Genomic DNA, 12,726 nt, shown 5'->3' on the forward strand with positions numbered 1-12,726 from the left:
TTAGCCTCTATGTTAACATACTGAAAATGGTTTATTTAAGGTTCTACAAAGTGGGTTTTTGTTCTGCACCCAATGCTCATGAATTTTAGAAGGGCACTTCCTGTTCTTTATACTTTTAACCCTTAGGTCTATGTAGAATTCTCTTGGGTAGGGATTGGGGGACCTGATGAAAGTGGGTGAGCTAGGTAAAGTGCAGACGGGCAGGAAGAGCGCTTGTCCTTTCATACCGAGTGCAGAGGAGGAGGTTTATTGAACAACTCGTGTTCTTCAGCATGTGGGGTTCTTGTGGGGAGATGACTCAGACTGCTGAAATGGACAGGCCACAAGTCACTCTTGATAGGGACTGGGCCTTTCTTCCATGTAGAATAATTTAAGAAGCTTTCCCTGCTTTCATATTGTACAAACTAAGAGAGGTCTGCATTGTAGCTGAAGGCAAAGAAGGGCCTGTTCTTTTTTTTTTTTAATTTATTATGTATATAGGGTTCTGGGCACCAGATCTCATTATAGATGGGTGTGAGCCATCTGTGGTTGCTGGGAATTGAACTCAGGACCTCCAGAACAGCAGTCAGTTCTCCTAATCTCTGAGCCATCTCTCCAGCCCCCAAGGAAGGGCCTGTTCACAGTAGCCTTGCTGCTGGAACGGATACCTCAGGCTCTGGTTAGGAGTATGTTTCTGCCATTCTCAGCTATGGGTTCTGATGCTAGCTTTTGGGCAACAGAAGGCTCTTGTTGGTTTGGACCATGGTAACTCAGGGGATGGACTTGACTGGCTGGCTATCCTGCTTGATGGTTCCCAGAGGGACAGCTGCCTTTTAACAGGTGCTTTGGCCCATTGGACTTCTGGTGCCATTGGGCTGGGGCCTTATACAGCACAGTACATGGGGCTCCAGGGATGGCTAAGACTCCTCAAAACTGACTCTCCATCTACTACTAGTACCAGGAAGTTTTTCCGTTCATAGCAGGGTTCTACGTTTCCCTACCACCTCCTTGAGTGACTCCTGTGAACTTACCTCTACTCCGGGCTGGCTGACTAAACACCTGAGCTGTGTTGTCTGCACCCTGGCTATTTGACAGTTGTGACCAGTTAGTGCTTTGTATTCATAATTATTGTCTTAAGAAACTAGCTCAACACTTGGGAGGCAGAGGCAGGAGGATCTCTGTGGTGAGTTCAAGGCCAGCCTTGGTCTACAAGAGCTAGTTCCAGGAGAGGATCCAAAGCTACAGAGAGAACCAAAAAGAACTAGCTCAGAAAAGCAAGCCTCAAGGTCACACAGCAATGGTACTGTTTTGCACTTCCCATTACTGGTCTGTTCTCTTTCCTCATTGTGTTCAGCCCAGTGTCACTCCATGAAGGGTTCTTTTATTTTTTGAGGCAGCGTCTCCTGTAGTCCAGGCTAACCTCAAACTTGCAGTATAGCTGAGGCTGGTTTTGAACTGCTGATCTAGTTGCTTCCACATCTGAAGTGCTGGTATTATAGGTGTGCACCACTAGTACAACTCCATTGTAAAAGGTGTTTTCAGGGCCTCATCTTATCAGTTCTAACCTGCTTCCCTAGCAGCTGTGGTCCCAGCACTATCTGCAGAAATGTACACATCACATTTTATGGCCACCTGACCTGTGAACTGCATCCAGTGGCTGTTGGAACCATCTTGTCTTTCTGTCCAGTTCAGGTAGTTTCTTTGGTGACCAAAAGTTCCATCTCACTCCTCCCACTCAGGTAGAAAGGAGGGCTTGTAGTCATGGAGCACAGAGAAAGTAGCCTGAACTGAGATGGAAGATGGGAGAAGCCCCGATGGCTGGATGTATGTAGGTGAGCCAGGAGGTGCTGAGGGTTGGTTTCAGAGTACCTGGTTTTGATAATCCCCAGAGCATGAGGGCATTTGAAGAAGAGACCAAATAGAGGATGTGAATATAGGTGGGAATGTGAGGAGTCAGTGAATCCCCAGAACATGAGAAAAATGTAGAGATGAGTAGTGAAGGAACAGGCTGTAGGGAAAACAACCTGAGATAAAAGGTCCTGGGGGTCAGAGAGCAAAGTACTCAACAGGTACTTGATAGAAGGCATAGAAGGGTTGGTTGCAAGGTTGCCATGGTGAAGCCATGGGCTGGAGCTGGGCAGCAGAGAGCTGCTCACTGCCTTGTATTCTCCGAGGAAAGCAGCTACGTTTACAGAACTTTGAGTGTTAAGGTTGGGGCAAGTACTAGGAGTGTTGTGCTATCCAAGGACAAAGCTATATATCAAGTCACTCCAAGTGACTAGTCACAGTAGGAATGGATGGTGTGGTCCGGCTTCTTGCTGTCACTGAGGCCTGATGTGTTTTCCCCACCTTACCCCATGTTGAAGGAGGATACGTCAGAGGTTGTTCAGTCTACCCGTTTCATGCTCACCGTTTCAGGTACATATTACAAAGTATTTCAAAATCTGCCCTTTATTTACATGTGTTTGGGTCAATTACATGCATGTTTTATTTTTTTAACAAGTGATTAGCAAAAAAATGCATTAAAGTTTTAAAATAGCAATTAAATATACAAAAATATAGCTTACAAAAACCAATATTTAAAAATATTCTGCTGCAGAATTCTTAGTGTACAAACAGTCTATGAAACCTGAGGCTCAGCATTTCATAAACCTTTTTGAGGGAGTTATATCTAGTAAATAAGCCCCAAAGGGCTAAACTACAAGACTAAAGTGCCACTCCCCTACTTTCCTGGCAATGACTTGTCAAGAGACCCAGAGGTACCAGTTCCAGGCCATCACCAGGAAGATGTTCTGCTTCTCCACATCAGCCAGACTGGAGTGGAGTAGGTGGTGCTGAGGTTTCAACCGTGCAAGTCCCTTAACACTGGTGGGTCCATGTTCTTAGCTATATCGTGCCTTTGAAACAGCAAGGGTGTTCTCCCTGACTGTATGAACAAAGGAACGAAGACTGTGGATACTTGCTTAGTCTAACTAGAATAAAAGCATCTTGAAGCAATTTGAGTTCTAAAGCTGAACTTGAAAACGGGCTAGTGTTTGACTCAATTAGTGTACCCAAGTCCTGTTAATTTTATTAAAAAGCTTTTACTTGGCATTTCAGGTCCTCATCTCTAAGATTTAGTTAGATACTGTGATGCTTCCATTTTCGGTAATTTTTTTTTTTAAAAATTGACTTTTATGTGTATGAGTGTTTGCTTGAATGTATGTGTGTGTACACCTGGCGTCTCAAATGCCAGAAGAGATTTCCAGGAATTGAAACTGTGAGCCACCACGTGGGTGTTGGGAACTGAACCTGGGTCCTTTGGAAGATCAGCATCTGCTCTTAAGCAATTAGCCAGGTTAGAGGTTGCATGAAGGATGAGTTCATCTTGGGTGAGCACAGGGACACTTTACTCACTGGGCTGTGCTTGGGCAGGGAAACAGGTGGGTGAGTGAGTGGGGAAGAACTTTGGGTGGTGGATGCTGAAGAGCAAGGCACATGTCTGCTCTCCCTTATGGTTGCCTAGAGGAGGCTGCTTTAATTTTTACTTTAGGAGATGGCAAAAATGAACTTAGGAGTGATTTCTGTTAATCAGAAAGTTGGGTTAGGGGAGCATTTTGTAGGAAGCATTTGCTTCTGTGGTGTCTCATTTGTAGACACTTAGGTGTAATGACTGTTAGCCCTGAAGACCAACTTGTAGCAAAGTGACTTGAAAGGCAGCTGGTCAGGCACCTGAAGAAACTGTTTAGTGCTAGGGGGAAGACTGTCATCCTGGAGAGAGTAGGGAAATCAGCTCTGCTGTTTTATTAGACGGATCTGTAAAGGAATCTATATGAAAAAACAACTTACACGTCTGCTCCCTTCATGTAGACATTCTGGGATGGCTGTCTCTATAAAGTTTCAACATGTGCATGCAAGTGTGTGCATGTGTCCTGTCCCGCCCTGGGAGACAAAAGGAACAAATAATGAATTAAGTGCTTTTTATAAGGAAGACAACTACTGTGATATGTGAATTTTGTGAAGAATTGCCTATTTAAAGACTCAAAGGAAGACTGAGCAACCAAGTCAAGATTCCATGCGGAGCTCAGGCATGGTGCCCCGCCTTTAATTGCAGCAGGTGCAGAGGAAGCTGATCTTTGATTTTGAGGCTACAGTTTGATGACAACTGGGAGAACATAGAACCTGTCTCAAATATTGACTGTAGCAGAGCCAGGGGAAGACACACAGTCCAGGAAGTTCTTGAGTTTATCACTAGGAAGGTATGTGCCATCCGCAGCTCCTGTCCCCCATGCCTGTGCCCACCAACTTGACAGATATGTCTTCTAGGAACCTTGCTACAATTCCTGGGTGGTGGCTAAGGAAAGGATGCTCTGAGAGGCTGACCTGAAGAAAAGCACAAAGCAAATTAGCAGTGAGTAGACAATTCAAACTAGCGTAAGCACGTCTGCAGAGATCGCCGATTCCCAGAAAATACGTGCTGTAGGTGTTCAGCACAGCTTAGAGTGGCTGTTAGAAACCAGAGATAGCATGCTTTGGAACAGAGCCAAGGAAAAGATCTTTTGTCAAGTCTTGTCGAGAACAGTATTTGGCAATGGTGGGAGGTCCCCTGTATCCCTCAGTATAGACCTCACCCAGAGGCCACCTGTCCCTACCTGGCTCCTCTGTCCTGCTTCCTGGTTAGGTAAGTACATACTACAAGAACCTTAATGGTCAGGGATACACCAAACTAAATTACACCTGGCAGAGAAACACAGATGTCAGCTTACATGTTAGAGTACAAGCAGAAGTCTGATCAGGGCAGGTTTGTTCATTTCTATGCCAGCTGAATTCAGTTGGCTCTCAGGCAACAATGATCATGGCATGAAGTCCAGCTAGGCTGATTTTTGTTCCACTAACCCACAGCCCACAAGTAGCACTTAATCCTCTAGCTATTTAAGACACCTGACAAGATTTCAAATAGTCTGAGAGTAGACCAAAATCTTCATCCCTAGATAAATATTACCAGAAACTTCAGAAATTACCTCACTGCAGGTTTGGGCCTGAGCAGAGTATGGCTCAGCCAAATGCAGATGTACAGGGAACACTGTTGGGGACCCAGACATCCGTGTAAATGTTGAGTTGCTGTGACAACAGGGGCCAGAATGACAGGGAGGTGTGTGTGGGGGGGGTGCTGCTGCAGCAGGAGGTGATCACCCACCAAGCCAAGGGGAGATGAGAAGCATACTTTGCACAGTTGCAGCTTCCAGCCCAAGGAATGTCTCTTAGGAAGCAGTCACATTAACAGAAACATTTAGGGGATCTCATTCAGGCCCAGCAGAATGGGTGTCCTGATACAGAACAGAGCACCCCAGTACTCTTCCAAAGCCTGACTATCCACTGCATATCATCTACTCAACCTGTCTGGAGGTCTGATGAGGAATTCTGCCTTTACAAATACAGAGCTTTGGTGAGGCTGGCTTTTTACTAGTAAGGACAGGAATAGAAAAGTTTCCAGTTGAAAGTTCTACAAAAGCTGTGAGTGATAATAATTTACAGTACTGACCATTTGGTGATCTTTAAGGGGACATTTCCTTACTGTGTCCAGTTATGCAATATTAAATGGTGAATGCTAACCTATAACAAAACTAGGCCAGAAGAAGCCCACTTCTGGCATTGGTCACTGAAAACATTTCACTGTAAACGAGTATCTGGGCATTTGACTGGTGCTTCAAACATAACAGAGGAGCAAGAGGAACATAGGCATGAATTCTAGGGGCCAGTCAGGCTAAGACTCTCAGAAAATGGTTCATACCTTTTGCTCTCTATAGGAATCCAGCTGGCCTGCCATAAATAGAGCACACACTGGGGACAGCCAATCCTCACCAACCAGATTTGTAATTTTCCAAATGGACTCTGTCAAGAACCACCCCTAACCTCCTTTTACAAGAGAAAAACCCTCACTATGAAGCCAGGGCTGGTCTCAAATTTGTGACCCTGCCTGCCTCAAGCTGGGACTATACAGGTGTGTGTACCACATTTGGCTTCCTTAGCACTTGTTAGACAGTAATTTTCTTCCCCATCTGACCTCAGCTACTGGAGGCAAAGGCAGGTTCCCTCTCATTCTAAGATTGGGTAGATGGCAAGAACATAGTAGCAAGCCCCCCTCCCCCCATTCCTCTTCATACCAGGCTGTACTTCCTACAAAAACTTCCTCCATAACTGTGGGACAGCAGGGCAGAGCAGCTGAGGCATTACAGTGGTACTCTTGTGACGAGGGAGGGGAGAGCAAGCTGTAAAAGAATGTTATGTGCTTTACATGGCTAATTTACAGTGTCCACAAAGCCTATTGGAGGCAGTTATCTCTAGAAAAGTTGGACAGGAAAAGCCAAAGAGCAGCATGCATTTCTCCTATAAAAACACCTTCAGTTAGCGATCTCAAGTCCAAGTAACTGAGGTACACACCAACAGAAGGTCAGCCATGCAGGAGCTTCCTCAAACTATTTACAACTCCAGGTGGCTCACTGGCTTTAGAATTGCAGGGAGCTTATTTGGGATAAACATTTAAAAATGCAGAACGTTTTTCTTACATAGAAAAGAAGCAGAAGAGAGGAGGGGAGTGAAAGGATAAGAGAGAAGCAAAGTGTCAGTGTCCTGGTCATCCAGGTGGGTGAGGACTGGCCCTGGTGCGGAAGGAGCTCAGCTCCTCTTTGGAGCCATCTGAGGGGCCGAGAGAGACTCCTTAGCCAGTGAGCTGAGGCCAGCAGCTATAATGGAATCGTACTGCATTTGTGGGGTACTTAAGCAGTAGTACCCTGGCTCCTGGGTTATATAAGACAGTTGAGGTTCAGGGTCAAGCTCCTGCTGCTTCTTACTGATGACTGACTAGGAGAGAAAACAGAAGAAGAATGGCTCCTGACCAGGCCTTTCCAAGTGTGTCTAATGGCTTCAACTTGGAAGATCTGACAGCAAGTGTGAACTGGTATGTGTGGCGAGGAGTTCTGCTGATGCTGTTCCGTAGTCTTCAGGTTCCCAGAGGCCTTATTAAAGAGATAGAACCTGAAGAGACTTGCAGGGGCTGCCTCACCACACACTGGCAGTCAGTTGTGCTTCAGCTGATGGAACAGCTGGTTTCACGACTCAGGATGCCAAGAGGGCAGAGACAGGTGAGGTCTGCATAGCTGCTTACAGGTCCACAGGTGGGTGTGGCATTAAAGTCCCATTCTCAGTTCTGTTTCTAACACCTGTGTTATCTTCCCTTCTGGTTGATGTGGAGGTGCCTGGGAGACAGCAAGAGATGCTCAGGAAATTTATGAAACCAAAACTGTAGGCTCATCTACTCCTCTTGGCCTAGGGTGATGTCAGAGTGCTTTGGTTGTCACAAGATCCAGATGCCTAGGGTCTCAGCTTGCCTGGCTCAAGAGTTCTTCGTGAGGCAAAGGAAGTGACAGTGGGTGCCCCAGGCAGCGAACAGCCCAAACAGTCTGCTGTATTCCTCCTGGCTCCACACTGATGTATCCAGCAAGTCTGATCCTTTCAGTGAGCTATACAATGTTCTCTGCCCCAGGGAGGGGCTCTTGAGGGGGACCACGGTCCTGTTTACTGTGCAACTGGGCCAGCTGCAGCACCGGCATGTTGCACAGGGGACACACTTTCCGGACTTCCAGCCACTTAACAAGGCACCTGCAAACAAGACAGCCAGGTGGAAGACATCAGCTCCAGACTTAAGAGTAAGCAAGGAGTCTGAGATGGACTCAGCCCTAGTGTCCACATCACCCTCTGACATGCCAGAGCTTTTTGTCTCCCACAAGGTAACATAGAAGTACCACAACCAACACATACTCTGGGTCACATGTGACTTTCTATTAAGTGGGCTGATGAGGGAAAGCAAACCAAAATTTCCAGAAGGAATTATGGATGTGTCTGTAGAAGGTGTCATTACAACATCATGTATATCCATACTATTTATTGTGACTTAAAATAACTGGTTTTGATTAAAATACAGCTTCAAGAGATGGAGCGGTTGTTGGAAAGTTCCAGCTAAAGAACTGTTTATAGAGGTGTAGGGTGGGCTGGGCCTCTGCCCAAGCCTGCAGTGTTGGTCACGCTCCATTTCCCTGGTTCCTCCTAATGTCACGTACACATGCGTGTGCCCCACCCTGTGGAGTGCTGTCAGTTTTCTGCATTACAGACAATTATGAAGCCATCAAGCTTGGCTGGCAATGCCCCACAGCCCACAGTAAATTAGATCACATTAAATGATTCCATAACAATACTCACTTTCTGTGGAAGGCATGCTTACATGGGCAAATCCCCAGTTCATCTCGAGGCTTAAAGTCTTCTAAACACACAGCACAGAGCTGGAAGGCAAAGTCACAAGTGAGGCCAGTGTCTACCACAAAACGTGTGGGTTCCTGAAGCTCAGCTAAGCAACAGGACTTATGGCTTCCCTAAGGCTCCTAGTGAGAGGATCAGGCTGCACATCCTGGACATTTGTAGTTAAAGTCAGCATGTGGAATAATATTAAATGCAGTCCTTAAAGTGGGCATGCTGAGTTGTGCCTACAAGCCCTTAGGAAGCTAAAGCAGGATTGTTGTCAATTCAAGGACAACCTGGGCTACAAATAAGAACCGATCTCAAAAACAACCCCTGAAAAATCTTGAGACTTCGTGTAAGGGTTAAGCCTCATCATCAACCTGACTGGCTTTTAGAAGTCACCTAGGACATATTAGGTTTTTCCAGAGAGGTCTAACTGAGGAGGAAGACACACCTTAAGTATGGACTGGGTATCCACACTGAATATAAAGAGAGGAGGGGCAGGAAAGCCTGATGAGCATCAGTGTTCATTTCTCTGCTTCCTACTGGAGGACACAGTGCAAGCTCTTCATGCACCTACAATCACTCAAGCCTTGCTCGCTGCCAGCTCTTCACTATGCTGAATGAATACCCAAACTGTGAGCCACAATAAATGCTCTTGTGGCGCATGCCTTTAATCCTAGCACTCGGGAGGCAAAGGCAGGCAGATATCTGTGAGTTCGAGGCTAGCCTGGTCTACAGAGCTAGTTCCAGGACAGGCTCCAAAGCCACAGAGAAACTCTGTCTCAAAAAAACCAAATAAATAAATATAAAATAAAGCTCTTTAAGTGCTGCCAGGTGTTTTGTTCCCCAGTGGCAAGAAGAGTAAGTGATAATCCATGATGTGCCCTATGGTATCGTCACTGCAGGGAGAGGGAAGGAGGGAAGTGCCTATCTTTTTCAGCTTCTGAAAATGAAGGTATTCAAGCACACCATTTGTACTAGAAAATTGCTCAAGGAAAGATTAAAATACTTAAAAGCAACTTACCTCATGTAAATTCAGTTCTTTAACTTTTTCTTTTAATATAACCTGTAAGATAAAAAAAATGCTCTTATGCCCACGTAAATATATAGGCATGTACTTTTACCCACAGCACCATCTCACCAGCCACGTAAATGTGTACTTAGTGGTTACAGTATTTGCCTAGCTGGGCTTCAGGTTTCAATTCCCCACTGCCACATCCACAGAAGTGATTGAAGAATTCTCAATTCTGCTGACAAATGCTTATATGTGTATACTACAAGACAGGTAAGAAACACACACATGTATGCATATATGTGTATATATAGCTCATTTGCCTCAACAATTACATTCTAACCATATATATATATACACCTATGTATGTATGTATGTGTGTGTGTGTGTAATATATATATATATATATATATATATATATATATATATATATATATATATATATATATATATATATATATATATGGCAGGGCTAGCCTGGGATTCACAAGCTAGCCATAAACTCATGGAGAGCTGTCTGCCTCTTCCTGGGTGCTGGGATTAACAACATTCTTTAAAGTGTTCTGAGCCAGGCAGTAGGGAGGCAGAGGCAGGCGGATCTCTGTGAGTTCAAGGGCAGCCTGGTCTACAAGAGCTAGTTCCAGGACAGGCTCCAAAGCTACAGAGAAACCCTGTCTCGAAAAAAACCATAATAATAATAATAATAATAATAATAATAATGTATTCTGAAAAGCACTTTTTTATGTTTTAAAGATATGGTCTCCTGTAGCTTGAGCTATTCCTGAGCTCACTGGGTAGCTAATAATGATGGTGAACCTCGGCTCCACTTCCTGAATGGCTGGAATTGCAAGTGTGTAATCCAGTTTAGGTGATGCTGAGGGGTGGAATCGGAACCTTCTACATGCTCAGCAAACCTCTTTTAACTGAGCTACATCCTCAGCCCTACTTCTGAATATTTTTCAGGGTAGAGCAAATCTTGGGGAAAGACATTAACACATACTCATCTGGATTTTGATGAAATTGGTGGAAGGAATAACCACAATTCAGTAAAGTAGCACTGGCTGATGAGAATTAGTAATTCATAAAAGATTAAAACGTAAAGTCAATGAGATCATTTTTAAGACTTCCACAAAATCAAACAGAAGAATGCATAACCTAAATATGACATCAATGCCAGCAAGGCTAAGCCACTACAGGGATTGCTTCAAGTTCAAGGCCAGCCTGGACTACAAAATAAGTTCCAGGTCAAACTTAGGCACACAGTAAGATTCTATTTCAAAACAACAAAACCTGCCACTACCAACAAAAGCAAGCTGAGATTATAAAAACATGGGTTCTGGAGGAAGAGAACACAGTAACACAGCTGGGTGACCTGAAGGAAGAGAACACAGTAACACAGCTGGGTGACCTGGAGGAAGAGAACACAGAACATCTGGTCTCCTCTGAGCTTCTGATGTATTCTTCATGAAGGAGAAAGATCCACTCAGAGGGATGTGCACTCTATTGACAGTAATTTGAAGGGTTACAGATGACAGCATTTACTTCAGCAAATATTGGCTGAAACTCTGTCATTTTATTCATAATTTAAATTTTATAGCTTCAAATAATACTAATAAAAGATCACGAGAAAATCAAATCGATCTATTCTGTATTGCAAACTGACAAATGAAAAGCTAAGATGAACCCATATTAAGTGAATCTCAGTTTAAACTATAGATTCATAGTCTCAAAGTTTACTGAAATACACAATAAAAGCTAATTATAATTAAATTTCTCACCTGCTTGTAGGCATAAAATTCTTTGTGTGCTTGATGTCTTAGCCTAAAAGACACAAATGAGCAGTGTGATATTGAGATTTTGGAGAAAGTACCCAGTGAACCATGGGATAGCACCCGCTGTAAGTTCTAATAAAATCTCAGCAAAACAAGAGTCTCAACATATCAGATATTCAATGAAGATAAAAATTTTGTGTGTTAAGGAAAGTCTCCTTATTTAAGTTAATTTGTCTAATTCTTAATTAAAAAATTTAAGACAATCAAGTGCAAAAACTAAGTACACAAGTCAGAAATTTAAAAAAATGCATCTGCTGGAATAATTATCATCCACATCAAGATATAGGTTATTCCCGAGATTCCAAGATTCTGAAATTGTCCCTCCCAATTAGTGTCCACCCTTAAAACTTGCCCGACTTGGGCTTTTATCACGGATCAATGTAGATTAGCTATGTCTGTTTTTAGATTCATACATGCATTGCTTGGTGTACCCTCCTCTGTGTTTAGTTTCTTCCAAACTATAGTCCCTGAGATTTTTTTTTGTGTCTAGTTACAGAAATGTCTGCCAAAGATTAAGAAGTTAATTCTCCTGAAGTCAGTGTCTGAAGACAACCCAGCAAAGTGGTAGAGACAGTGGTAGAAGGCTCAAAAGTTCAAGGTCATTCTTGGCTACATAAGACAGGCTCAAGACAATATCCCACATTCTAAATAAAAAAAAAAAGAGCCATGTACTATTTTACCTACTCCATTTAGGGCTGAGATCCACCTGAACCTAGTTTATGTGTTGTGAGTTAGGGTTCTAGATTCTTTTTTTTTTAAAAAAAATATTTATTTATTTATTTATTTATTTATTATGTATACAACATTCCTCCCATGCCTGCCTGCATGCCAGATCTCATTATAGATGGTTGTGAACCACCATGTGGTTGCTGGGAATTGAACTCAGGACCTTTGGAAGAGCAGGCAATGCTCTTAACTTCTGAGCCATCTCTCCAGCCCCCCTCTAGATTCTTTTTTATCCCTATACTGGATTTACTGACTTTCTAACATTTATCAAGATCCTCCTTTCTCCATAAATGCAGTAGTTACATGTCTGGTATCTGCATATAACTGCATATGCAACATATGGATTTTCTCAGAGACTTTGCACCTTGCCCCAGTGTTCCATCTTCCTGTCCTTGCATACTGGTTCCAATGGCATCCCTCAAAAACTCCGAATCCTGAATCTGGTGTGACTGGTATCCTTAGTCAATGGGCAGAGGCAGGAAAGAGGCCAGGTGACCAAGTGATTGCAGAGCAGAGGCTAAACAGCATCCACAAGCCAAGGAAATAAGGATGGCTTGGTTGTCATCCTTATTTCTAGGGAGGCTTCTCCCTAGAAGCTAGGGAGAAGCCTCCAATGGACATGCCTAAAGAGACAGACATCAGATGGCTCACACTGATTATAATTTCAGTTCCAACACTATTTGGTCTCCACAGGCATCTGCACACATGTGGTGCACATAAATTCATGTAGGTACATGCACATAAAAAACATTTTTATTCTAAAACACACAAAAGGTGCAGAGTCCATATATATTTTTGAGACAGAGTATTACTATGTAGTCAGACAGGCTTTGAACTTAAAACTTCCTGCCTTAGGATCCTGAACCACTATGCTCAGCTCACATATACTTTTCTTCTTATTTT

At 43.6% G+C, this 12,726-nt stretch overlaps 1 protein-coding gene across 1 annotated transcript in view; it reads right to left on the minus strand.

Annotated features, from left to right (window-relative positions):
- Positions 1-2,414: 2,414 nt before the first annotated feature.
- Rnf24 (ring finger protein 24) overlaps positions 2,415-12,726 on the minus strand; it is a 50,857-nt gene continuing 40,545 nt past the window's right edge. The window contains exons 3-6 of the mRNA XM_075962234.1: positions 11,044-11,086; positions 9,278-9,319; positions 8,215-8,294; positions 2,415-7,617 (exon numbers count right to left, since the gene is read on the minus strand). Of these exons, the coding sequence (XP_075818349.1) occupies positions 7,479-7,617; positions 8,215-8,294; positions 9,278-9,319; positions 11,044-11,086 (304 nt within the window). The 3' untranslated portion in view covers positions 2,415-7,478. The remainder of the gene's footprint in view (positions 7,618-8,214; positions 8,295-9,277; positions 9,320-11,043; positions 11,087-12,726) is intronic.

This window comes from Microtus pennsylvanicus, chromosome 2 (assembly GCF_037038515.1).
Source record: "Microtus pennsylvanicus isolate mMicPen1 chromosome 2, mMicPen1.hap1, whole genome shotgun sequence".
In the NCBI taxonomy this organism is placed as follows: domain Eukaryota; kingdom Metazoa; phylum Chordata; class Mammalia; order Rodentia; family Cricetidae; genus Microtus; species Microtus pennsylvanicus.